The following is a 27,872-nucleotide window of genomic DNA, read 5'->3' as shown; positions in this document are numbered from 1 at the left end:
GACAACGACCCCAAACACACCAGTAAACGTGCAACATCTTGGTTCCAGACCAACAAGATTGACGTTATGGAGTGGCCAGCCCAATCCCCGGATCTTAATCCAATAGAAAACTTGTGGGGTGACATCAAAAATGCAGTTTCTGAGGCAAAACCAAGAAATAGAGAAGAACTGTGAAATGTAGTCCAATCATCCTGGGCTGGAATACCTGTTCACAGGTGCCAGAAGTTGGTTGACTCCATGCAACACAGATGTACAGCAGTTCTCAGAAACAGTGCTTATACAACCAAATATTCATTAAGTGATTCAAAGGAAAGCAAAATCTTCAAACATTTTTCAGTTTATATAGTGAATGTTTGAGTTTGTAAAGAAGAATACAAACACTGCTATTTTTTTGAACAGTGTAATCACTTTTCTTAAATTTTTTGGAGGAACAACACAAATTTGATATATTTTCTTCATGTTTTGATTTGGAATAGAATGTGTAGTGTTTCCAATGCATTTGTGTGTATGGAAATAAAAGCTATTAGAAGGATTTTGAGTTTTATTCACTTTTTTCAACACACTGCTATTATTTTGAAAACAACTGTATGTGAGGGTTTAAAAAAAAAAAAAGAAAGAAAAAAAAACAAAAAACAGCCATTTAATAATGGCTGCATACCTAGCTCTTTACACATACTTAGGTATCCAACACTCAGAACCATAGGAGTCCCATAAATAACTGCTTCCAGAAAACTTTGCTTTAATTTGTAATCATGTCAGTGAAGTAGAGTTCCACCCAAAAGTGGAAGCTCCACTTATCTGCCCCCTCCGCTCCTACATTTGACACATTTTGGGGGAGAGGAGGGAAGCGGGTACCTGGCTTTGACAGTTACTTACACCCACTTACATCACAGTTCGCCACTGTGGAACTGAGCCGGAAGCACGGCCCCCAAAGCCCTCTGGGAAACTCAACAAGCCCCAGAGGACTGGGCCCATTCACAAAGTGCAGCATACTTTGCACATGCGCAGTAGGAAACCGGCAGCGAAGCTGCAAGGCTTCAATTTCAGTTTCCCTTAGTCAAGATGGTGGCTCCAGCACTCGACTGAAGAATAAACTGTGTGAGGACACCGCTGGATCCCTGGACAGGTAAGAACCCTTATATTAAAAGTCAGCAGCTGCAGTATTTATAGCTAACTTAATTTTTTCTTTAAATGCAGAAATTACTATGGTCACCTGACCTGCACTGAAGGAACACAAACATAAAAGAATCTTTCAAGGAAGCAAATTGGATATTACAAAGAAAAGTGAAGTCAAAACTGGCTATACACACACACACACACACACACACACACCACATTTTGAGCCATGGATGGTCCTGTTGGCAACACTCCAATCAACATCCTTTGAACTGAAAATCATAGGAGCCAGGCAGAAAATGTCAGCCAAACAATTTCTGCAGCCAATCAGCTGTAGGCACTTTTTGGGTGCTGGCTGTCAGAATACAATAGCCAGTAGGGGAGATTCCTCCATCCATACTGTTTAGCTTAGATGGTAAAATACAGAGACCTAAAAAAAAAAAATCTGAGAGTGCATTGCCAGCCTAAAGCATTCCATGGCATAATCTTTCCAGATTAACTGTCTCCCCTTGTCACGACTTCTGAAAACATCAAGAACTTCGGTTTTAAAGTACCAACAAGAAATTTCTTCAGTCTTAGACCTGAGAGAGTATTTCTTAAAACAAATCTCTGCTAAAACCATTCACAGTTCACACTTACTGAGGCTGGTAAAGGAAAAGGTCAATGATGTTGTCTCTCCCCTTGGGATGGTTGAAGAACACAAAAAGCGACCAGTGAATGAGCCAGGTTCTGTGCTGCAGAGACTGAAGTGGAGAGCTGACGGACTGCAAAATAAGAAAACAAAAATGAGCTCTCTGAAGAAAACAAAAATATAAAACAATGACACTAAAACCCACTCTTCCAAATCAACATGTCAAACCAGATGCAATTCCCTTACAATCCCAAAATGCTATGACAGTAACAGTGAAACTCTACCCAAGAAGAGAAAGGTGGCAGTATCTGCAGATGACTGCAAGCCATTACACTTACCAAGCCAGATACCTGCCTCCCGGTGTAGAATCTGAGCCTGTCTAAGCTGTGGTGTCAGAGTTTAGACAGGGGGATGATACCATAGGTCTCCCGCCTGACACTATTTAGGGCCTAGCGACTGGCTGCTCAGGCTCAATCACTCTCACATTGGGAAGATCACATGCAACAGCTCTGACAGTGCAGTGCAGGGAGGCAGCATCAGACCATGGCTTAGTAAGGACAATCGCGTGGGAAGTAGAATGCCCGCAGATACACTGTCACTTTGCCCTCAATAGGGAATGTGGCATTCTCCCCTAAACATGAGCCTCAACTCAAAAACTGAAAATTTGCTATGTTTTATTGTTAGGCAGGGGCGGACTGACCATTTGGAAACTAGGGCACTGCCCGAGGGCCTGGGGTCAGTAGGGGGCCCCATGAGATGCCCCTGGTACCTTTTTCATAGGCTTTTTTGAGTTTGGGCAAGGACACAGGGGCCTCTTGATGCTCTATTGCCCAGGGGCCCCATGAGTTGTCAGTCCGCCCCTGGTGTTAGGTATGCTTAAACAGTACCCTCCCGATAAATACCCTTTGTTCTGAATTCCTCTCGAAATATAGCAGTGCACTTCCTAGTATATGATTTGTCGCTAGGCACTGCTGTGCTACTCCAAATTCGCAGTGAGATTAGGTGATGTCACTACTGTAATGCTCACTTCTTCCTGGAGGCTCTAAACAGAGCCTGCCTTTACCAAGATGGCCACCTCCACACAGGAAAACCATTTTTGTTTAAATCAGTTTAAAGTTAATCGTGAACTATGACCCTAGAATTATTGCTTCCACTCAAATGTTCACAGTGATCCCTCGTGTGTGGTAAAATCACTGTTTACATATGTGTGCCAGACCTACAGGCATGCTTGCATTTGGGCACAAGGATTGCTTTTACATTTTTCTTTTATCCTAAATTTATTTTACACTTTAATTTTTTTTTTTTTGGAACAAGGTGGGGGGGGGGGAACAAAGCTCTTTGTGATAGCTTTGGACATGAGATAGGTACTCATTATGGAGACCTCAGGGGGTCTATTGGATCCTGCTGCTTTCAGCTTCATTTGTCACAGAGGAGATGGGGGGGGGAACTGAAAGCTGTTCCGACTGCTTACTGCGGTCCAGGGCTCTGGGCTCCCCAGAGAGTGGAAAGGGAGTGCCCTGGAACCACCAAGGGCAGCAGCAGGAGGGATCCTTCCCAGCACTGAAAATTTGATGGGGCTTGTGTAATGCCGCCTGGATCACTCTTACATAACAGATGACTGCTGGAAAAAAATCGATACCAGAATCATGGCTGCAGCTATGAGCCTGGTATTAACCACTTGCCGTCAGGACCTTTACATATGTACAGTTCATTAGACGATAGGTGGTTAAAGTAAACTGATATTTGTACAGCTGCAGGTCACATTATCTCATTGCTTGCTTTTTTTTATGCCTAGAACTGCCCCTCAATGGGTCAATTCTTTAAAGCTTTTATTGGGAGAATGAGAAGGCAGAAAAATATGGGCCAGGCTCAACTTTTACAGGCAATGCGAAATTTGCATAAAATGTCTACTGCCCATTTCTCTGAATTTACTGATGGTGGCAAATACCTCTGACAGCTTGACGCCTGGCACTGCGCCCTTCTCACTTACCCATTAGGCACCAACATGTAACTTGCATGTTTGCACAACATAGATCATCTGGTGTCCACAAAGCATTTTACCTCCTCCTAGATATAGCATAAGCAAACTGCATGGATGTGTGTTCACATTTGATGTAAGACAGGGACTGAGATCAAAGATTAAAAAAAAGGTTCAAATTTTGATTCTGTTACTTTCTCCTAATTATCTCTGCTGCTGCACATCCACTAGCCATGTTATCAGACTCCATTCTTGATAACAGAATAAATGCTACATGCAAATCCTACTCCTGCCTAATTTTGATCTGCAATCTAAAAGAGAATTCCTCAGGAATTAATAAAATTAAAAGTGCAGCACAACATAAGCACATATAACCAAATGCACCATATACAGCCAATTGGTGCAAAAATATTATAACCAAAGCCCAAAATATGAACTTCCAATTGAATCTCCATAACACATGCACATCCACTCGTGACTTAGATGTGTTCAATTTTTCCTTACATAATCTGTACACCTCCACCATGTCAGGTGAAAAACCTGCTCACCTCCAATATATCATTGACCCCTGGTTCACATATGAGGGCCGCGTTTTGCACAGGCACGAGAGCCCATTCATTTGAATGGACACCCACGCTTCGTGACACGCAGGGTTGAAGTCCCTGCACTTCTTCTGAAAATGCAGCTTGCAAGGGAACCTCAGTTCCCAGTACAGTTGCGTTATCCAGTGCGGGCGGCGTGCCATTAAAACTAATGGCACCCGCCCGTGGGTCCGCATTTCTCTGTGCGGGTGCGCGGATTTTCATGCAGATCCGCAGCTGCACCACCCGCACATATGTGAGCCTAGCCTTAGAGCTCATCCCATTCAAAATAAAGCAGCCCTTCTGGTCCCGGAATCCACTTCTTATCCAGGTGATATCCCTCTTCTCTTCCGCTAATGCTCAGAGGTTGATGGATATGTGAACCATGTAATAAAAAGGCCAAAACATAGTGCTCTCCGTTTGAGACTATTTTCCCCACAGTTAAAAATCACACTTACATAATTCTCATGCAAAATCATGAGATGTGTGCTTATGTTGCGCTGCACTTTTAATTTAAGTTTATGTTGGGGTGAGGTAAAATTCACTAACAAGTGTTCAGCTTGCATTTATATAGAAGGGTTGGAAATTTATTTATTTACATATTTTTTCACTGTCATCTGTATTGGCATATATTTGTATACGTAGTTGCGCTGATTACAAATTTGGGGTTTTCAATTCCTCAGGAATTTTTGTATTTCCAAAACCTCTGTAAAGTTGGACACATAAAAACAATCAATGTTTGTGACAGTCAAAAAGGGCTCTTACATTGTTATCTATTGTTTCTTTGAGTCGTGTGAGATCTTCCATAGCGGCATCCCAATTCTGCATCAAAATTTCTGAAGCCAGTTTTCCCCAAAGAGAACTGAGAGCATTTCTGTCTGTTGAAGGAACCTGTTACAAAACAAAGAAGGGATAAAGAGAAAAAAAAAAAAATCATGAATATAACCAATTTTGTGGTACTGCATGACTGGCACTACGATTCACCAATTCAAATATGATAAATATAACCCTCACAATTGCCATAAAGCTGCAAGTAATCTGACAAAAAATAGCAATAAAAAAGTACTTTACCATAGACTGCAGCTTGCACTTCAGCCTAGGCACCAGTTATGTCTAAATCATTCACTACGCAGCAAAACAGGATCATGAAATCTGGAGTCCGCAGGTTTTCCAAGAGGCTGCAGGAAGGCTGTGTGTGACATCACCAGCGCCTTGACTAAAGGAGTGGAAGCTGTAATCTACAGTAAGATACATTTACTATTTTTTGCTTTTGTGTATTGTTTTGAAGCAGTGAGCTAGCCAATTTTTACATGACGTCAAAGACAAAATGTACAGAGGAGAGAACATAGTTTCGGAGGCCTCCCAGGTCCGGGTTCTGAGCATTATCAAGTAAGGAGTAGCATGTGTTCATGCAAGAATCAGAAAGTTACCATTTGCATATGCTCAAGCCCTCATGGGACATCTGGCTCTACTTTATGCACAGATAAGAACATATGTCGCCAGCACACCATAGATCCGCAGTCAATAGTTCAAGCGCTTATTTAAAGTGATCACATCACAATAAGTACAGGTGCAACGTTTTGAGGCCACGCAGGACCACTTCATCATTAAATGTGACTAGCATCATAATGGATCCAGGGTGTGCTAGCAACATACGTTCTTGTCTATGCAGATACCAGTTAACCTGCTGGCAGATGCTAAGGCCAGATTCACATTTGTACTTTGCAGGAACACATGCAAAAAATCGTGGGCTTTTCCACAATGCAAAAAAAAAAAACAAAAAAAAAAAAACACCACTGTCCTTTTGCTGACTTGCAGCAGTGCTATTAATTCTTACTGGCATCTCCATATATCTTGCCAACATCAAAATGCATGCGTTCACCAGGGGTTCTGGTGTGACATTTTTCAAAACAGTCCAGCCATGCACATTTTTAGTGCATTTTTAAGTATAGGGCAACCCATTGAAATGAATAGGTTGCCCCAAAAGCAAAGTGCAGAAACACACATAAGTGAGAACAAGGCCTACATCGCCCTCTCACTGCAGGCCTCATCCAGAAATGTGATGAGAATATTCAGAGTTCCTTTATAAACAGATACATTTTAAATGCGAGTGTTCCATTTTTCCCCCCACTAAGGCCTAGTTCACACTGACATTGAAAGCAGGCATTTGAGGGGTGTTTTTAACACTCCCCAAATGCCTATGCAAATGATACTATGGACAGCATAGTGCTGTTCACATCAAAACGAAGTGTTAGCGCTGCATCACTTCAAAATTAAAGCCTCATGTAAAGTCTGGAGGAGTTTGAAGCCTTTCAACGCCTCCCATTCAAGTCTATGGTGCTGTTCCGCAGACTGGCAGGTGTATCAAGTGCAGTGATGGCATATTAATAACATTAGTTTATTATAGGCGTTTGTGGTGCAGATTTAACGCTTGCAAAACACATCAAAACCATGTATAAGGCATTTGGGAGGAGTTTTTAACACTTGTAAACCGCCAGTCTAATGCCCATACTAACACTAGGAAAGTTAAGAGTTAGAAATGTAGTCAAGTGTGAACAAGCACTAAAAATATCAGTGGTCTATATTAAAAGAGCATTTGTATCATCCAGCTTCCCTTTAAGGCCTCATGTACTCTAGCCAGTTTTGGCCCTTGCAGCGTAAAACCCAGTGTTATTGAGAGCAAGGGAAGCACAGCTGCAGTCAAAGTCAATGACAGGCAGAAATAAGCGGCGGTGGTATGCCAATGGTAACTATTCTGAGCAGTACTGGGGTTTACCGCTGTATGACCCAAACACAGGAATTCTTACATCCGGAGCAAACATCTCTGAACGCATTCAGCCCTAAACACAAGTACTACTTGAAATATTATTATACAGGATTTATATAGCGCCAACAGTTTGCTCAGCACTTTACAATATAACGGGAGACAATACAGCAACAATACAGTTCAATACAAAAAGGATAGGAGGGCCCTGCTCCTTGGAGCTTACAATCTAGGAGGGAGGGGCTGGTGGTACAAAAGTTAATAACTGTGGGGGATGGACTGGTTGGAAGAGTAGAAGAGTCCATTATTAGCTGAGGGCAGGATAGGCTTCCCTGAAGAGATAGGTTTTCAGAGATCGCCTAAAAGTGAGCAGAGTAGGCAATAGTCTGATAAATTGGGGTAGAGAGTTCCAGAGGATGGGGGAAGCTCTGGAAAAGTCCTGGAGACGAGCATGGGAGGAGGAGACAAGGGAGCTAGAGAGCAGGAGGTCTTGCGAGGAGCAGAGAGTACCGTTTGAGCGGATTTAGAGACAAGATCGGAGATGTAATTTGGGGCAGAGTTATAAATGGCTTTATACGTTATTGTTAATGTTTTGAATTTTATCCGTTGGGCAATGGGAAGCCAGTGGAGGGATTGGCAGAGAGGGATGGCAGATACAGAACGGTTAGTAAGGTGGATGAGTCTGGCAGCAGCATTCGTGATAGACTGAAGAGGGCCTGCGATGAGATAGGCCAATGAGGAAGCTACAATAGTATGCAGTTGTGTAAAATTACTGTATATTTCAGCCTGTCATTGATATTGAAAGGCTGCTTGCTGCTCCTGTGCCTCTCCTGCACACAGACATGTTGAGTTTTTATGCTGTATTGCCAATCCACCTGTGTACATGAGCCCTAATACATCTCTGTGTTTCAAGCCTACATAATACCTTGGCCGACATGCATTATCCAGTGGATGTGTAGGCTAGGTCAAATAAGGATCACCAGAGATTTTGTTCCTAATGTGTTGGACTAAATACCTACAGAAAGATCTGATAAAATATTAGTACACTAAGAGCTGACAAAATGGCTCTCTTAGGTCAGTAAATGGCAGGTCTCTTTTTTCGCTCCACTCCATAATAAAAACCGCTTGCTATATTCCCACCATTTCCTTGTGAAACTGAAGCTTGTATCCCCAAAATCAACAGGAGTGCCCACCACCCACTCTGCCGAATCTTGAGAACAGGTCTAGTTATTTTATCTAGTGCAGTTCATGTCTTCTGAAAGCAGAGGTAAGGCTGGGGCCATAAAGCTGTAATTTATACAACACTGAACTACACTAGGTCATTCAGAGTGTCAAATTCTAATCTCAGAGAAGGCGTACAATGGGCCTTTCATAGCTTCTCTTTCTCCAGCCATCATTTTAAATGAATCTTCACCCAACAAACAAGTCCCACAGCACATTGCTGTAAGAGTCCAACTACTTGACAGACAACGAAACCCCAAGAGAAATCTATTTCTATATGGCAGCTTTTCAATACATGGAAGGGAACCATATAATATTGAAGATATTTGCCTTTTATTTATTTAAAGAGAAAATCTCTCAAAGATACGGGTTGGATTCCAGTTAAACCTAGAGCTAACCTTACCCCCAGCCCCATTCCAAACCTAATCCATGTAACCCTGTAAAGAGAAGATCCCTATACTTACCTATTCTGAATCCACTCCGGTCACAGGCTTGTCAGCAGTGGCTTCTGTGTACAGCAGAGTGGGGCGATATCATCTGCTATTCAGTTCCCAGCCGTTGTTGGCTATCAATACACAAGCTGCCACTGGAGACCGGACAGGCTTCAGGATAGGCCAGTATAGCGATCTTGGATAGATTAGGATTAGAATGGGGCTAGGAGTAGGTTTAGCCTGGAATTCCACTTTGAATGTACACTAATAGGCAAATCCTATTACTACTTTCAGTTAAAGTTTAAACAAAAAAAAAAAAAAACCAGCACAAGGGACATGGACTTACTATTAATCCAATGTGTCCCTGTGTCAGTGGTTTTCAATCAGAAAGAACCTGTCTGGGGGACACCGCAAAAGACGCAAGACAACCAAAAAATGTTCTCATACATACAGAGCAAGTTTTTGAACCTTATTGACGTTATAAGGTGGTATACATTAAGTTGGGCTGTTCTGCATATAATGTAGGCCAGAGAAATGAGCGCACTTTATTAGAATGTGTAATCAGCAAGGTGTTCAGTGCCTAAGTTTTCTGTTTAATACTTTTACTAACACAGTACAAAAATGTTTTATATTTCACTGACAAAAGGGTACAGGTTTTAAGAAAACAATCAAATGGTCAAATGTATTAAAAAAAATTAATTAGCTAATCCCGCTCAAAGTGTGTGCACAAGACCATCTACTACATCCTCCAAGTGCTGCCAAGTAACAGCAAGCACTGGTGTGTACACAAGACCATCTACTACATCCCCCAAGTGCTGCCAAGTAACAGCAAGCACGGGTGTGTACACAAGACCATCTACTACATCCTCCAAGTGCTGCCAAGTAACAGCAAGCACGGGTGTGTACACAAGACCATCTAATACATCCTCCAAGTGCTGCCAAGTAACAGCAAGCACGGGTGTGTACACAAGACCATCTACTACATCCTCCAAGTGCTGCCAAGTAACAGCAAGCACAGGCGTGTATACAAGACCATCTACTACATCCTCCAAGTGCTGCCAAATAACAGCAAGTACTGAAGTGATGTCAGATGGATGATGTGTCACCAGTTAGTCACCAAAGGAAGGTACTTACTGTATTGTAATTGCTACCGCACTGGCACTTAATGCTATAGAATCTCTTGCTAGTGATGGAGCAACATCTCGCTGGTTAAGCCAATGAGGGTGTCTTCATAATTAAAGGGAAGTGGTTCATTAGCAATCTATTCAATACTTAGATTTGCACAGCTCTGGCAAACAGGAAACGTAATCTCTCTTTGCTACAGAGTCACCTACAGTTCTCCCCACCACCATGTAACTTGATGTAAAAGGAGAAGCAACACACCAATTAGCTCATCTCTGTAACTCTGCTCTCTTCTGCAATCAGAATTTTCCCTACACTGCAGTACGCCTGACTGGCTCCTTGTGCTGCTTACCCTCCCCCCTCAAGGAGCTCTGCTGTACAGTAGACTGCAAGAGGCTGATACCAAGTTAAAAAAATGTATTAATGATTAGGGAATCACAATATTTTTGCCTTTTATATCTCCCTGTAGTTCATCTTTGAACATGTACCAATGTCGAGGGCTGCAGCTTCACAGCAATGTGCTATCATTTCATACCATGCAACACTCCGAACGCATACAATATACCATCTGCATTTAATGTATTTTATTTCTAAAATTCCTCCCACCCAATTTTAGCAAGATGTCTGTGGCAGACTCTGTGTAGCCCAGCCCATGGCAGTCATGTAAACAGTGCAAACTCTAAAGACATATTGTGGTGACAAACCATTATTCCAATACAATGAGAAACAGATTACAATGCTTGAGGTCACGGATGTCTTTTCCTCGCACTAAATGAAACCGACGGATTAGGTTTTGTACATATACAACACCGTAACATCCGTATTCTATACAATTCAAAACCACTTCAACATGTGGCGCACAGTCCTTGTCCTGTGCCACTGGTTATGGTTCAGGTTCTGGCTACTGGTAGCACCACATCCTGTCATCACCAGCCTGATTCTACAGTACACGAAGTCGCCCATTTTCTGCATGCAGGTATTGTGCTATACAACCTGTGAGCATCTGTATGTAGAGTGGGAGATTAATAGCAACTTTTTTTCATAACATAATTTTAGTTTCAGATGAAAAAACATGTAAACCTACAACTCAAATTTTCTGACTGGATTACCAGGTACTATTGTAAAAATAGATGCACATTTAAAAATCCCGAACATTCCTTTGTGAAGAATCATTTATTAATACATTTTTATCGTGTTTAGTAAGGGAAAAGCACATCCTACAGAAAAGATCGGTCATGAAATAAGGTTGAAAGCGACAATTCCACCCCATTTCAGTAACCAGAGTGGTGGCAAGTTCATGAAGCAGCATAGCAATGGTCTTAATTCCAGATTAAACTGGTTATACTTTCCTTCCAGGAAAATGAAAAAAGGATACAAAACTCGTCTATGCCAAAGTACCATGTGCAAACAAATGTGTGGATAGTAAAATAATCTGGAAACTAAAAAAAATAAATTATATATATATATATATATACACACACACACACACACACACACACACACACACACACACATATACATACATATATATATTTTTTTTTTATTTTATGACCAACTGGGAGTTAGAGAATGCAATATGGGTTCACATTGGTGTGTAGATGCAGGGTAGATATGCATCATGTTGAGAAAGAGGACACCTGAGGACAAATTGAAATAGATAATCTGCTTCATAGAATACCAGGGTTTGCTTTATTATACAATTCCGTACAGTTGTGTTCAAAATAATAGTGTGTTGAAAAAAGTGAATAAAGCTCAAAATCCTTCTAATAGCTTTTATTTCCATACACACAAATGCATTGGGAACACTACACATTCTATTCCAAATCAAAACCTGTAGAAAAATATATCACATTTGTGTTGTTCCTCTAAGAAAATTGAAGAAAAATGATTAGACTGTTCAGAAAAATAGCAGTGTTTGTATTCTTCTTTACAAACTCAAACATTCACTATATAAACTGAAAAATGTTTAAAGATTTTGCTTTCCTTTGAATCACTTAATTAATCTTTAGTTGTATAAGCACTGTTTCTGAGAACTGCTGTACATCTGTGTTGCATGGAGTCAACCAACTTCTGGCACCTGTGAACAGGTATTCCAGCCCAGGATGATTGGACTACATTCCACAGTTCTTCTCTATTTCTTGGTTTTGCCTCAGAAACTGCATTTTTGATGTCACCCCATAGAAGTTTTCTAGAAGTTTTAATTTTTGATGTCACCCCAATAGAAGTTTCTATTGGATTAAGATCCGGGGATTGGGCTGGCCACTCCATAACGTCAATCTTGTTGGTCTGGAACCAAGATGTTGCACGTTCACTGGTGTGTTTGGGGTCGTTGTCTTGTTGGAACACCCATTTCAAGGGCATTTCCTCTTCAGCATAAGGCAGCACGACCTCTTCACGTATTCTGATGTATTCAAACTGATCCATGATCCCTGGTATGCGATAAATAGGCCCAACACCGTAGTATGAGAAACATCCCCATATCATGATGCTTGCACCACCATGCTTCACTGTCTTCACAGTGTGCTGTGGCTTGAATTCAGTGTTTGGGGGTCGTCGGACAAACTGTCTCCGGCCACTAGACCCAAAAAGAACAATCTTACTTTCATCAGTCCACAAAATGTTACGCCATTTCTCTTTAGGCCAGTCAATGTGCTCTTTGGCAAATTGTAACCTCTTCAGCACGTCTTTTTTTCAACAGTGGGACTTTGTGGGGGCTTCTTGCAGATAGCTTGGCTTCACATAGGCGTCTTCTAATTGTAACAGTACTCACAGGGAACTTTACACCTTCTTTCATCTTCCTGGAGCTGATTGTTGGCTGAGTCCTTGCCGTTTTGGCTATTCTTCTATCCATTCCAATGGTAGTTTTTCGCTTTCTTCCACGTCTTTCAGGTTTTGGTTGCCATTTTAAAGCATTTGCGATCATTTTTGCTGAGCAGCCTATCATTTTCTGCACTTCTTTATATGTTTTTCCCTCTCCAATCCACTTTTTAATCAAGGTACGCTGTTCTTCTGAACAATGTCTGGAACGACCCATTTTCCTCAGAATTTCAGAGAGAAATGCACTGTAACCAGCATGTACAACATTTGCTGCCTTCCTTCCTTAAATAAGGGCAATAATTGCCACCTGCTTTTCAAAGAATGACTGACCTCACTAATAGAACTCCACACTGCTATTATTTTGAACATGCCCCTTTCAATTAGTGATTCAATTACACAGAATCAGCAGCATGCATGTCATGACTGTTGGGTCTGTTGGATTTCTATTACTCTACTACACCTGCTAGTAAATTATTTGCCATGTAGAAATATAATTTCTACCAAAAACAGTGATTGATCAGGTTAGTGATGTCTGACTGCTATTATTTTGAACACAACTGTATATAGGAAATGGCAAAACAAGTACAATTTAGTACTCATCAAGGTAGCTTGCATTTTGCCATTTGACAACAGAATATTGGGTGGAATAAAGTTCTGGAGCTCCGTGTCCAGCCTCTCTATGTACATTAGGATTCTCAGGTCCTTTGTAAAGTCTGAAATGATAGGTTTCTTACAGGATTATCCACAACTTGAGTATATCTCTGCAAGATACCAACAGATAGAGATAACCCCATTGCAGGCAGGGTGAAAGTCTCCCAGACTGACCAGTATTCGGCTGTAATGCTGGTGTACCATAACTGAATAGTAGTAAAAAGGGATCCTTAGGCAGGAGACAATCTGTGACCCCATATATCATTTAAAGTTGGGAAGCATTCTTTGTTTTTGTAAAGATACAACTTTTTAACAAGACACAATGACTTTTTGGCCATCTAGTGAGGTCACAGATTTCTCTGTTCTGGTGCTGGACAGTACTTACTGCTGCACTGAACAGAGCATAAGTAGTGACGTGAGAATTTCTGAGCCCCAGCAGCATCAGGACACTGGCCCCAAGGGTTGGGTCTAATACAGCCTGGACTTGGGCTATGTTATTACAGTGTCCCAGACACAGGTCAATGAAATCCTAGGCTCAGAGTAAGAGGGTAGAATGATGCTGGCTATCAATCAACTTAGAAGACTGGATACACAGCAGCAGAAAGAATGACTTAAGGGACAGCTTTTGACTGAAAGAAAGTATTGCATCAAAAGCCGTTTGGTGCATTACTCACTAGTTCTACTTAAACTTGTTAAGCCTTACATGAAATTTAATAAATGAGCTTCAATTTATATTTGCCTGGATTTCAGTTTTAATGCATGCTAAAATGCAATGTAAGCCTTGTTCACACAGGCACAGAGGAGCATATACCATAAGCAAGTGCTGCATGCAGGCAGCCAATTCAAGCCTATTATGATGCAGTGACATGGACACAGCCATACTTCCTAATGTGAATGGCGTGCAGGTGAACAGCCCTGATATGTACATTTATGTATTTTAGTTACATATATATAGCTCCGTCAATTTATGCAGTGCTTTACATATACAGTCAGGTCCATAAATATTGGGACATCGACACAATGCTAACATTTTTGGCTCCATACACCACCACAATGGATTTGAAATGAAACGAGCAAGATGTGCTTTAACTGCAGACTTTAATTTGAGGGTATTTACATCCAAATCAGGTGAACGGTGTAGGTGAGGTCAGGTGAGGAGGAGCTGACCGCGTGTGACGTCATCGCCGCCAGGACTACAAGGAGGTCCAGCGGCCATCTTACTTAAGGGGTCTGTACATTACTTTGCTCTTGTTGATTTGGCACTGTTATATGTACTCCTGACCTGCAATATTTATGCTCCGTTTTACTACTACATAATAAAGTCCTAGAAAATACTACACTATTGGCACTTCCTTTCTTTTGGCCCCTTATTGAGGGGCTATTAGATCCTAAGCACAGCTTTAGTACATTCAACATCCAGAGGAGGGAGCCCTGTATCCAGACAGTTCACCCATATCCTTAAAGGAGTCCTCTAAGTTCAGCTGACCATTGCTTGATGACAACTTTTTCCTGAGAGATGCCTCATCACCTACCTGCTGTTTCATACCAGGGTAGATGGATGTTTACATGCGCATTTTCTATGCGCGGTTGGTTAGTGCGCATTTCTGTCATTTCCTCTTTCACAAGCCTTTATGAGATATCGACAACTACGGAAGTGTTCTATTAGTGCCTTATATGAGTTTATTGATTGCACAAACTTTTATTTCATTTCACTTATTTGATTATTCCTTATTTATTGATTACTCATTTTATTTTATATTTTACCATTTACAGGACGTGAGGTTAATGTGATTTCCTCAAGTGCTTTAGCTGCTACCACCTATTTCATTTTATGAGCACTCGCTCTGTTCCATTTTAGGTGTAGGAATTACAACAGTTTGCATATGTGCCACCCACTTGTTAAGGGACCAAAAGTAATGGGACAGAATAATCATCATAAAATCAAACTTTCACTTTTTAATACTTGGTTGAAAATCCTTTGCAGTCAATTACAGCCTGAAGTCTGGAACGCATAGACATCACCAGACGCTGGGTTTCATCCCTGGTGATGCTCTGCCAGGCCTCTACTGCAACTGTCTTCAGTTCCTGCTTGTTCTTGGGGCATTTTGCCTTCAGTTTTGTCTTCAGCAAGTGAAATGCATGCTCAATCAGATTCAGGTCAGGTGATTGACTTGGCCATTACATAACATTCCACTTCTTTCCCTTAAAAAACGCTTTGGTTGCTTTTGCAGTATGCTTTGGGTCATTGTTCATCTGCACTGTGAAGCGGCGTCCAATGAGTTGTGAAGCATTTGGCTGAATATGAGCAGATAATATTGCCCAAAACACTTCAGAATTCATCCTGCTGCTTTTGTCAGCAGTCACATCATCAATAAATACAAGAGAACCAGTTCCATTGGCAGCCATACATGCCCACGCCATGACACTACCACCACCATGCTTCACTGATGAGGTGGTATGCTTAGGATCATGAGCAGTTCCTTTCCTTCTCCATACTCTTCTCTTCCCATCACTCTGGTACAAGTTGATCTTGGTCTCATCTGTCCAGGATGTTGTCCCAGAACTGTGAAGGCTTTTTTATATGTCGTTTGGCAAACTCTAATCTGGCCTTCCTGTTTTTAAGGCTCACCAATGGTTTACATCTTGTGGTGAACCCTCTGTATTCACTCTGGTGAAGTCTTCTCTTGATTGTTGACTTTGACACACATACACCTACCTCCTGGAGAGTGTTCCTGATCTGGCCAACTGTTGTGAACAGTGTTTTCTTCACCAGGGAAATTATTCTTCGGTCATCCACCACAGTTGTTTTCCGTGGTCTACCAGGTCTTTTGGTGTTGCTGAGCTCACCTGTGCATTCCTTCTTTTTAAGAATGTTCCAAACAGTTGTTTTGGCCACGCCTCTCTGATGGGTTTGTTTTGTTTTTTCAGCCTAATGATGGCTTGCTTCACTGATAGTGACAGCTTTTTGGATCTCATCTTGAGAGTTGACAGCAACAGATTCCAAATGCAAATAGTACACTTGAAATGAACTCTGGACCTTTTATCTGCTCATTGTAATTGGGATAATGAGGGAATAACACACACCTGACCATGGAACAGCTGAGAAGCCAAATGTCCCATTACTTTTGGTCCCTTAACAAGTGGGAGGCACATATGCAAACTGTTGTAATTCCTACACCGTTCACCTGATTTGTATGTAAATACCCTAAAATTAAAGCTGACAGTCTGCAGTTAAAGCACATCTTGTTTGTTTCATTTCAAATCCAGTGTGGTGGTGTATAGAGCCAAAAATGTTAGAATTGTGTCGATGTCCCAATATTTATGGACCTGACTGTATATTGTACATTCACATCAGTCCCTAACCCTTAAGGGGTGTACAATCTAAGGTTCCTAACTTACATTCATACATACACATACTAGGGCCAATTTAGACAAAATCCAGTTAACCTACCAGCATGTCTTTGGAGTGTGGGAGGAAAGAAGAGTACCAGGAGAAAACCCATGCAGGCACAGGGAGAACATGCACACTCCAGGCAGGTGGTGCCGTGGTTGGGATTTGAACCAACAACCCTAGTACTGCCAGGTGGAAGTGCTAACCATTTAGCCACTGTGCTGCCCATTTGGAGCCACTCACCCACACAACTGTCACAGTACGATAAGCAGTCGTGTCCAAGCAGCCACTGTGTCCCAAGGACTAAAAGAGACTGCTTGCATGCAGCTGCTGTGAGCAAGGGGCAAAAAAAAAAAAACTCCCAATCATGGTATACGGCCTCAGCGCCCATGTGAAAGAGGCCTAATACACAAAAAGTTTAAAGTTGTTAAAAAGAGCACATGAAAGCCCCCCTTCCTTTTCTTTGGAAGAATGGGAAATGATTAGAAACCCTGTGGAATTACAGACACTATCTGGGGTGCTGTTAGAATGATTTCCCCTCAATTACTTTCCACTGATTTGATAAATTTTACCAGACAGAAAAGAGGCAAAACCTCAAAAAGCAACACAAGCAGAGAAGAAAAAAAAGAAAAAAAGAAAAAAGGATTTTAATTTTTAGAGAGGCAACTCAAGAATCCATCAACTTTTTACTGCTGTATGTGTCCCTGTCCCAGATTTTCATTCACCGCCCATCTGGTGAAACCGTTATCACTGACTCACCAAGTGAGGAAATCTCTAACAGCCACAAATAGCAGTAAAAGCTTGCTGACACTTTCTGTATTTGCTGGCTCCCGATCCCAGCTGTCACTGACAGCTCAAGTCCCCAGTGATTAATTGGGAATCAGAGTGGTGCCAGTCATAACAGACTGGTCACATGTAGGCTGGATAGAGAAGGGAAAGGTTCTCACCATTTAAGTGAATGGGCCGCCCTATGCGTGACACGGAATCGTGTGTAAATCATTCACCCAAATTCACGAGTGGGAAAATCAAGTTGATTTTGTTAATTAGTTCTTTAGCTACCTGGCTTCCAGGCTGTGACCTCTGCAAAAGAAAATCAATAAAATGTGCTTTCATTTGAAAAAAATAAATATATATCTCAATTCACACATCATAGCCACAACTGTTCATAAACTGAGAATTTAGAAAATAAGAAGATTAAAACCCTCATCACCCTCAAACTAGCAGTTTATGAGTCTCCATGCACAATTTTGCTATCTTTTTTTAAGCAGGAGGTTCATGCGAGCTCACTTGGCCAGAATCCATGTCATTACAGTTGGCTCTGCATACTAACCTTTCAAGCAAGGATATGCTAGAATAGTTTCAATATCTGGATTTTACAGGGGTTACCTTAAGTTTCCATTTGCTTGGGGAATGGCACATTCAGTCACTGGCCAGCAACAATAAATTTACTGTGCAGAGCCTCGAACAAGACATTAAATCTTCATTCTCAAAATTCACTCCCAGCATTAACAAATGATATGAATAAGCAGCTCTTTTCAGGCCTTGTAATGAAACCACAGGCCTGGTTTTATTAACCTCATTTAAGCTGTTTACATTTCCCAAGTAAATGACTCTGCCTCTCTTAAATCCGTAGTAATATTCCAGAGAAGGCTGATGGAAGGCTCTGATAAGGGGAGGTCGGGCCGCTACGGAACATTACTGCCCATTACCTTCAATTTACCAGTCTGCTTTTCAACATTTGAATTTTGTGCTGTAGATATAGATTACAATCGCTGATGTGGTCCACCTGGGCTGCAGGAATTAAACCCTATCCTGACAACATCCAGAAATAACAAATGTTCACTGCATTTCAAAACATTGCTTCATCCACTACAGAAAAAGTGGAAAGTAGCAGTTCGGTAAAGCATTGTGCACCGGTTAAAAAGTAAATACTAAAATCCCAATCTTTTAAACTACAACTCTGGTTAACCCTTCTTATCATGTTTACACATATATGCAGCCTCACAGAAGTGGGTCTTCTTCCATGAGGCCACATATATGTGTACATGGCATGTGTTTGTACCGGGGGTGCGTTGTACCATACTAAGACATTCACCCACTCCACTCACAGCTCCACCTGCGAGGAATGAGGAGACATGTAATCCCAGAAAACAAGAGGAAATTATATGAAGAAGATGAACAGACCCAGACTCCAGGTATCCCAGTACAGCTTTTGACTTTACAGACCACTGATGGCGTCACAAAATTACAGAGGTTATCATTTCTGCAGCTCACAAACTAAAATATTTAGTATGTGGCAACCATTCTCTGTTACAGGGTGACAACATTGTCCCTATGCTATTTTCCTGTGTTGTCAATCAATCACACTCTCTACCAAAGGAAGGTACAAGTGGCTGTACCACAAAACTGCAGAGATGTTCCACTGCTGATACCATCAGAAAACCTGTTTTGAGAAATCAAATGCAGCAGTTGCTGGGAGCGAGTGTATGTAAATAGGAAGTGCTTGTAAACAGGGTGGATTTGATTTAAATCATCATTTAAATCACTAGTCAGTAAGGCTTGATTTAAATCCTAGTTTTCTACATAGACTAATTCTTGCTGGTATAACTTTAATATGCAAGTAGATGAAGATTTTTAGAATAACTTTTCATATTAGTTTTGTTATCCCCAGTTTAATAGGTTAATCATTCATATTTGGACAACTTTTCTGTTGTACTTAGGAAGGAGAAAAATAATCATTACCTTAATAATAACAATTTAAATAAATTTATTCATCTGAAACAATAACATTCCAGCATATGTGATTTGCTTAAACATCCATGTTTGTTAACTAATTTGGCTAAACAAAATATATATATTTTAAGAAACTTAGACTGTCAGCCCCTTCCTCCTCACACTGAGTTTCACTTTCTTCTTGTGCAGATCTATTCCACTCCAAACAATCAGGAAAATATTGTTTCTATTCTATTCACTGAACTTCTTGAAACTTAGCACTGAAGGGGTTGATTCTGTATTCACAGGTTTGTAGAAGTTAGGATTAAGGTCTTTTTCTTAACTCTGTTCATGTTATAACATTTTTGCTGTGAAGAAGAGGCATGTGATCTCCGCTGAGTCAAATTCAGTTTTGAGAACTGCAAAAGTAAACCAAGCATCTGTGATAATATCTTGTAGGCAGAGAAACTGCCCAATAATCTTACAAAAACCTCTGGAAGAGCATGACATTGTGAATGGATTCATGGAATTTATTTACCAAAAAAATTAAACATATACAGCCTTATTCTACATAATTAAAAAACTAATCTTTATTTCATGATGGAATAACCTTTGGATGGTAATATATTTTCCCCCAAAAGCATTTTATTTAAAAAAATCCGATTTAAATAAAAAAAATCCAATTTTTAAAAATCATTGATTTTTATCCACCTTGCAACTGACTAAGACATCGGCGATACTACCAAACCTCTGGCCAACAAGATCTGCTTCTAGGACCCTGAGCAGGTAATCCGAATAATGCAATGCTGGGACATCACTGTCCATCGATTTACACTGATCAGCGATGGAGATGCCTTCCTGTCACCTGTGTCAAGACGTTATCAGCACACTGGAGGGGGGGTCCTCATTAGATGACACATAGTCATCACTGCACACCCATGTCATGAGACAGAACATTTGCGAACATCTATGGGATAACTTTCATGTCCCCTGCACTTTGATCCTTCCATATCATCCTCTGACAATCCTGGCTCATTCAGTATCTTAAATAAGAACTCTGGGAAAACATTTTTTTTTCCATGCAGTGGGGCTGCTTATTTTTGTCTTGGGGTTCACCCCAACCCCTTCCCCCCACCCACCCATCTACCTACTCTTCCTAGGCAGTAGGTATCGGTAATTGGTATCGGTGAGTACTTACATATAAAAAAAAAAAAGTTAAAAAGTATCGGTACTAGTTGAAAAAATTTATATCAGTGCATCCCTTGCAGCAAAGAATGAAAAAATAGTGAACACAGTATTTTAATTAAAAAAAAAAAAAAAAAAAAAAAAGGATACACAGTGCTTTAAGGAACCAAATTTCACCTTATTAGCCCTGGTTCACAACAGTGCAACATGTCGTGCAACTGACAGTTTCAAATCGCATGACAAGTTGCACCCTATTGTCAGCAATGGAACCATTCAAAATGGAGTTGAGTTGAACCGATTTTGGAAATAGTTCCTGCACTATTTTCAGCAATTTCAGGCGCAACTTGAATTGACATCTGTGCATGAAGTTGCACAAATGTCAGGTATGCTGTATATGAAATAGCACTGGGTCCGTGACTTTAAAATCACACTACTTCAAGTAAAAGAGCATGATTTTAATGTTACTTTGGTGTGAAACAGGCTTAGTGCTTGCATGTAATATAAAGACTGCTTAACTGAAAAACTCTCAACACTTAACTGGTTTCATTGCCACAGTCACTGAGCAAAGAATGCAATATTCAGAACGCCAATTGAGGCTGCATTCATATACATAAAAATATAAAACATCAAACATAAATAAATAAAATGTATCCAATCTCCACAATCATGTCCATGTAAACATTACAATAACTCAAACATGTACTGGTTGAAAATACTCTATAGTAACGATTTAATTTGCACAGCAGATTTGTATTCTAATTCATGATGGTATGGCACACCTTAACATTCTATGAACTAGTGAGTTTGGCAGAGTACTGACAATATTATGGCCTGGTCTACTTATACCTCGATTAAAGAAAAGAAAAAAAAAAAAAAGGAATGATAAGACCAGCAGTACAGTTACTATGGCAAAGAACCTTCCAATGAATATTCATGGTCAGGTTGGTTGATGGCGATCTCACAGCCCAAAACAAAAAAATTATTGATCTGCTCACTCAGCATCTCTGCCAAACTCTCAGATCTTGACAGACACAAAAAAAAAAAAAAAAAAATTGTATGTTAACCAAATACACAAGAGGCAGTTGTGCAAGCGTGAACTTCACGGTCTAGAATCAGAAGATGAATAGGCAATTTTCCAGCCTGTGTGACAAGGCCAGGGAACTTCTGAAATCTCAGCTGGATGAGAGCTATAGTGTCAATGCACTGCGTGAAGCACTGGCACACTTGTCTGGTAACACTTGCTAGAAAACTGACTTAACAAAATGTGAAACAGTAGGAAAATCTGCATTCCTAATTTAAAGTGGTTGTAAAGGCTGAAGGGTTTTTTTCACCTTCATGCATTAAGGCAAAAACCTTCTGTGTGCAGCAGCTCCACCAGCCCCCTCAATACTTACTTGAGCCTCATGTGAATGGACTCATGTAGCAACAGGTGCCACGTAGCAAGCTGCTTGCCATGGGGGCACCTGACAGAAAGGAGCTAGGAGAGCCTGCGGGGGACCTGAGAAGAGGAGGATCCAGGCTTCTCTGTGCAACACCACTGCACACAGTAAGTATAGACATGTTTAATATTTAAAAAAAAAAAATAAATTTTAAATGAACCTTTAGAATTGCTTTATGCTCAGCCCTAAACAGCTAAATACTCAAGTAAAACACACCTAGATTTACAAGTCCTGAGAGAATAAATAGTTCACTCACCCAGTCTTGTGATTAAACACTCCAATGCCACACCACACAGGCAAGCAGAGGTCACTACTAAAGAGGACATTTGGATTTCATGACTCTGGGATGACCGGATTGCAGCAAATTTATTTTGATAATGATTACTCACACACACGAAAACTAATGCTATACAAAGCACCAAAGGCAACATCATAGACAACGTATACCTACCAACTCACAAACCACCATAAGCAAGTGTTAATCACAAAACTGTGCAAACATTTAAGTTAAAATATGTGTGTGGGGGGTGTATGATAAGCCAGCAGAATATAGAGCAATCTATACATATTGTTTTATTGCAAATGACAATTGGAAACGCAAATTTTATTTAGACTATTTCTTGGTATATTAGACTAGTCAAGGATCTAGCAGGTATGGCTACCTGGATCTCCTAAGAAGTCAATGACAGGTTGGGCTGGAATTCCCAGCTCTGGCCAGACACAAGGAAAACTCCACAGAAAACAAATAATGGACAATACAAGCTCACTTACCAACACTCTGAAAAAGTACAAGTACTCGGCTGCCCCAGAGTAGTTTCCGCACTCATACTGGAACTTTGCATATCTGTACAAGGTGTCCAAGTACTCCTGCCTAAACTGGAAGAAAATAAAAATGTTAGCCAAAGTGTGCACTAAACAATTACAGTAGACTCGAGGTCTACGATGAGCTGCAGAAAGCTAGCTTTTGAGCAAATCTTATATAAAGAAATAAAAGGCACTTCTAGAAAAAATTACTTCTATAAATCCAGAAAAATTCAGCAAGTTTAGAGAAAATTTCAAGGTTTTCTCTTTCCACTAAGATTCAGAACTGGGACCATCAAGTGTTTTGCCAGTTTAGAATTTCATCTAGACTGCCAAAAGTCTGAAGATACAGTCAGATACTGGCTTCTCAGCATACAGATAATACCAAAGACATCCCTGGATCTCTCCAGATGTGTACCATCATCTGGCAGGATACTAGGAATTCCTTCTTTTATAACAAGAAAAAAAAATAAGACTTCTTTAAAAGAGAACTATAGACAAAACTTGTTTTCCCATTTTGGATAGAGTAAGGGAGGGTTACAACCCCAGTCAGGTTTTTTTATGCTGTGTCCCACTGTGGAGGAGATTTCCCTTCAATTACTGTCCCATAGCCAAACAGGAAGAGGAAATCCCTGCAAAGATTTCCTTGAGGGCCCCCAGGTCACCAGAACTAGTTTCCCCATTGGAAGATTTCCCCTCTTACTTTTTTGGGGACAAACCAAAATTTGGGATTTCCTTTCACTTTCAATGGTAATGGAAACTAGAACAAATGTGAATGGTGACAAAGGGTGGATCTCCTTAACTACTCGCCTCCCGCCCTGTAGTAGAAGTACTGCTACATGGCGGCAGCCTGCACAAAATCACATATACATGATGTTTGGGGAAAGCCAACAGGGGAGAGACGTGTGTGTTAACAACACAAGTCTCTCTCCTGTCAGCAAGGACATGCTGTTTTTTATTTCTCTGCACAGCAGAGAAATACAAAGCAGCATATCTCCGTTGTAAAACAGCACACGTGAAAACACACACAGCACACAGTTAACCCTTTGATTACCCCACGTTAACCCCTTTCCTGCCCAGTGTCATTAGTACAGTGTCAGTGCTTTTTATTAGCACTGATCACTGTATTATTGTCACTGTGGATGTCAGTGGCAGTTAGTTCCCACTCAGTGTCAGAATGCCCGCCGCAGTCCAGCTACAAATCGCCGCCATTACGTGTGTGTGTGTATATAGATATATTTTATTTTATATATATATATATATATATATATATATATATATATATATATATATATATCCATATCTATCTAATAATAATAATTTAAAGTTGTGATTTTTTTTTTTTTAGCAAAAAGATGTAGCACAATACATTTTGGCCAAAATTTATGAAGAAATTAGATTTTTAAATTTTTTTTTTATTGGATAGGTTTTATAGCAAAAAGTCAAAAATATTGTTAGAAAACCTACAATTTTAGGGGAAAAAAAAAAAAACAAAAACCTATATTTTTGCATGTTTGCTTTAAAACATATCTAGTAAACTTTTTTAAAAATTAACATTTCTTCATAAATTTAGGCCATAATGTATTCTGCTACATGTCCCTGCTAAAAAAAGAAAACCCAATAAGCGTAAATTAATTGGTGTACGTGACAGTTATATCGCGCGCACCCCCTAACCAGAGATGTAAAGTCACATATATACAGAGGTAGGGAAATTTAAAAAAAAAACTACTTGTCCAGGGGTCTAAATCGGGGCCCCAATTTACTTGTCCTTCATGACACTTACTTGTCCAGATGAAGAAGAAGAAAAAAAAAAAAAAAAACGACAAAGTCCCCTATGTGATGCTCCACTGGCGATTGCATTACAATCTCTCAACGGGGACCCGGAAGTGACATCATAACGTCACTTTTGGGTTAGCACAAGGGGAGGGGAGCAGACTTGTGCGCTCTTCTCCCTCCCCGCTAGCCGACAGCAAGCCGGCCCGCAGATGGGCAAGCGGAGCCCGGGAGACCTCACGCTGGGGAACGCAGAGAGGCTGGCACTGTGTGAAAGCAATCAGTGGCAGCGCTGCCGCCGATTGCTTCACCTGACAGGTGAGCCCTGCTGCTTGCCCGCAGCAGGGCTGACGGTAGAAGGAAACTACCTGGCTGGCGCCCGGAACTACATGTCTTGGGTGTCGGGTGATAGGAATCAAACATCCCTGATATATGTGATTTTGCGCATCCCAAACACCCTGTAGCAGAACTTCTGCTATAGGGCGGTCGGGAAGCGGTTATAATATATAATAGACAGCTTATTTCATTTTATATATAGGAATAGCCAGAACTGCCTCATACATACCCCATGTTTATCAGCAAGATGGTCAAACAGCATCCTTCCATCCCTGTAAAGAGAGAAAAAAAAAAAAAAAAAAACTTGTGTTCAATAACTTTCCATTAGGTTTCCCTGTGTTGTCCCAATAACAGCCATTTGCCACAAGAACACTAAAAAGAACTATCACTAGTAACAAGGCTGCACAAGTCTGTTTCTAAGCATTAATCAGATGAACACATTTATAAAATTGACTGTTATTGCACACATTTCACAAGATAACATTGATACTTGAAGGAAAAGGTTTCCTTTGGTACCTGTGCTTGCCCTGTTACATTCAGCATCCTGCCAATGAGCTAGGCACACAAGTGGAGCATCAACTACAGTGATTAGCATGTAATGATTGAACTGATAGACGCATTGATCCAAGTGTGATTACATTCCCGATCACCTAATCTACATAGTGTAATACAGTAAAGCAGGCTGTCTATTTAACATGGGAGTGAGCTGCCACAGCACACCGTCCTGACCACTGGAGCAGCACACAGGCTTCTTTACATGCGAGTGAGCATTTAATAAAGTATTGCTGTTTTTATCCACCCTGATCTGACACCCTGCTGTTATTCCTTTGCAGGTTTTTTATTTTTCATTTAAAGCTCTCTTTCCTTTATTTTCACCTGGTGATCTAGCAGGAAGTCTGTTTTGCAACAGAACAAGCTGTAGTAGCAGTTACAGGGATAAGACCAACCATTTACCACTGAAATGGGTGCTTACAATGATCAGCTTTTATCCAAATCCTTTATCCCAAAAGGAAAAAAAAAAACAGTTGCTCTAACAGTTTATAAAGTACTAAATGGAGTTTGGTTTCAATTTGTTGTTGTATTTAAATCTGCTAGTACATCTAACACTCTCCTGCCCTGAGACTGATCATGCTGTGCTCCTTCATCCACAGTGGAAGCACTAATACAGGAGGTGTGTTATTGGTTAGATCACCAGGTGAAAACAGAGGAAAAGAGACTAAAAACTAGATTGTAAACTCTAACGGGCCGGGCCCTCGGTTTCCTCTTGTACCAAATTTTATTGTAACAGTTATGTCTACCTTCATTTTGTAAAGTGCGGAGCAAACTGTTGGCGCTATATAAATCCTGTATAATAATAAAAAAGAAAACCACATCTGATGATTAGTAAGTTGCAAGCGAGAGGAATTTGCTCCAAAATAAGAATTCCGCCCTTAGAAAGTAGTTACCTGAATACATTCCCCACCCCCCCAAAAAGAAGGGGGGGGGTTTCAACCCTGCTCTACTCTCTACAAAACTAAATAAGGTTTTGGCTATACATACACTTAGAGTTATCAATTCCTTAGGCCCCATTTGAAAATTTCTGTTGCATTGTGGTGCTATATTGTGAGCTTCCATAAGGCATCCCATACCAAATGACACCACAGCACAGATTTTAACGGAACTGCAACATTTTCTTTACCCCAGCATACCACAAACAGAAGGACTGCTGGCGAGGTACATTGGGAGTGCCATATTAAATGAACCGGAACACCTCACAATCCAATCCACTTTGGGCTTTTAAGGAAACCGTGTGCTACCACAATGTCCTAGATTGTAAGCTCGAAAGAGCAGGGCCCTCGATCCCCTCATGTTTTGCATTGTATTGGTATTGTTCTGTCACATGTTCTGTCCCCCTTTGTAATGTACAGCGCTGAGCGAACTATTGGCGCTTTATAAATACTGTATAATAATAATAATAATGTCCAGTTGTCTTTCACCCACCAATCACATCACAATGAGTCTTGCAGTCAGCCATCAAGAACCATGTTTTCTGACAAGCTGCTAAGATGGAAACACAAACCCACTGTATACTGGCCATCCACATGCCTTCTTGTTGGTTATGTCCACTCTATGCCTGACCTATTCACAGCGGTCTGCTATACCATCCAGTGTCCTGGGACAGATCCAACTTCTAAAAGCACCACCACTGTGATCAAACAGGGGAAGGAGGCTAAAAAGGAAACAACTGAGAAGTCTGACACATACTTAGGATCAAACAGTTGAAGTTGTCTGCAAAAAACAGCCTGCAGTCCTCAACCTCCGAACAAGCAGCTTATGGGAAAGCAATCGCTCATCCAGACCAATGTAAAGCAGGTCTTCAGTCTCCATACAGTGGCAGTTGAGAGCAGTGTAGTGGGATATACCGACATACACAGAGAAATTCTGAAACAGGAATTTATCAATAAAGGTACAACATTATTCCAGTTTTCAGAGGCTGCAGGAGCATTTCATTGTCAGAATTCATAGCAAAAATGAAGTTAAAAGTAGTATTAAACTGACAGATTTCAACATTAATACATTCTGACAAGCCCAGTTGAAAGATTTTTACACATAATTGTGCCCAAGCTCTCACAGTTTTTATGCAACAAAGCTGCTGTGTGATGCTCTTTCAGTGCTGCTTCCCTGGACTTCTAGTTGGGGGAGCACACACTGACTATATCACATGGGGCTGGTCACTATGTACAGAACAGTGTCTGACTGCTGTCCATCAACTTGCTTGGGAATGGGAGGAGGGGCATGGCTTTCCAACCTAGGCTTCAGGTCTGCTTGGTTTACTCACAGTGTAGAGACAGTGGGCTGGAAGAGTTCATACAAAGGTGGCCGCACAGAAGCCTGCAAGACAATGGATCTACCCTAACACAGGAAACCTGTGGCAGTGATCTAC

At 40.8% G+C, this 27,872-nt stretch overlaps 1 protein-coding gene across 1 annotated transcript in view; it reads right to left on the bottom strand.

The window, feature by feature from the left end:
* Window positions 1-27,872, bottom strand: part of EIF3E (eukaryotic translation initiation factor 3 subunit E) — an 88,909-nt gene that overhangs the window by 37,025 nt on the left and 24,012 nt on the right. The window contains exons 4-7 of the mRNA XM_089664455.1: window positions 25,179-25,221; window positions 22,811-22,915; window positions 5,072-5,197; window positions 1,756-1,880 (exon numbers count right to left, since the gene is read on the bottom strand). Coding sequence (XP_089520581.1) covers window positions 1,756-1,880; window positions 5,072-5,197; window positions 22,811-22,915; window positions 25,179-25,221 — 399 coding nt within the window. The remainder of the gene's footprint in view (window positions 1-1,755; window positions 1,881-5,071; window positions 5,198-22,810; window positions 22,916-25,178; window positions 25,222-27,872) is intronic.

Source organism: Staurois parvus, unplaced genomic scaffold, assembly GCF_062004578.1.
Source record: "Staurois parvus isolate SC_StPar_1 unplaced genomic scaffold, SC_StPar_1.0 ptg000047l, whole genome shotgun sequence".
Classification (NCBI taxonomy): Eukaryota; Metazoa; Chordata; class Amphibia; order Anura; family Ranidae; genus Staurois; species Staurois parvus.
Note: the sequence above shows the minus strand (reverse complement) of the source record. Positions and strands in the feature narration are given on the sequence as shown.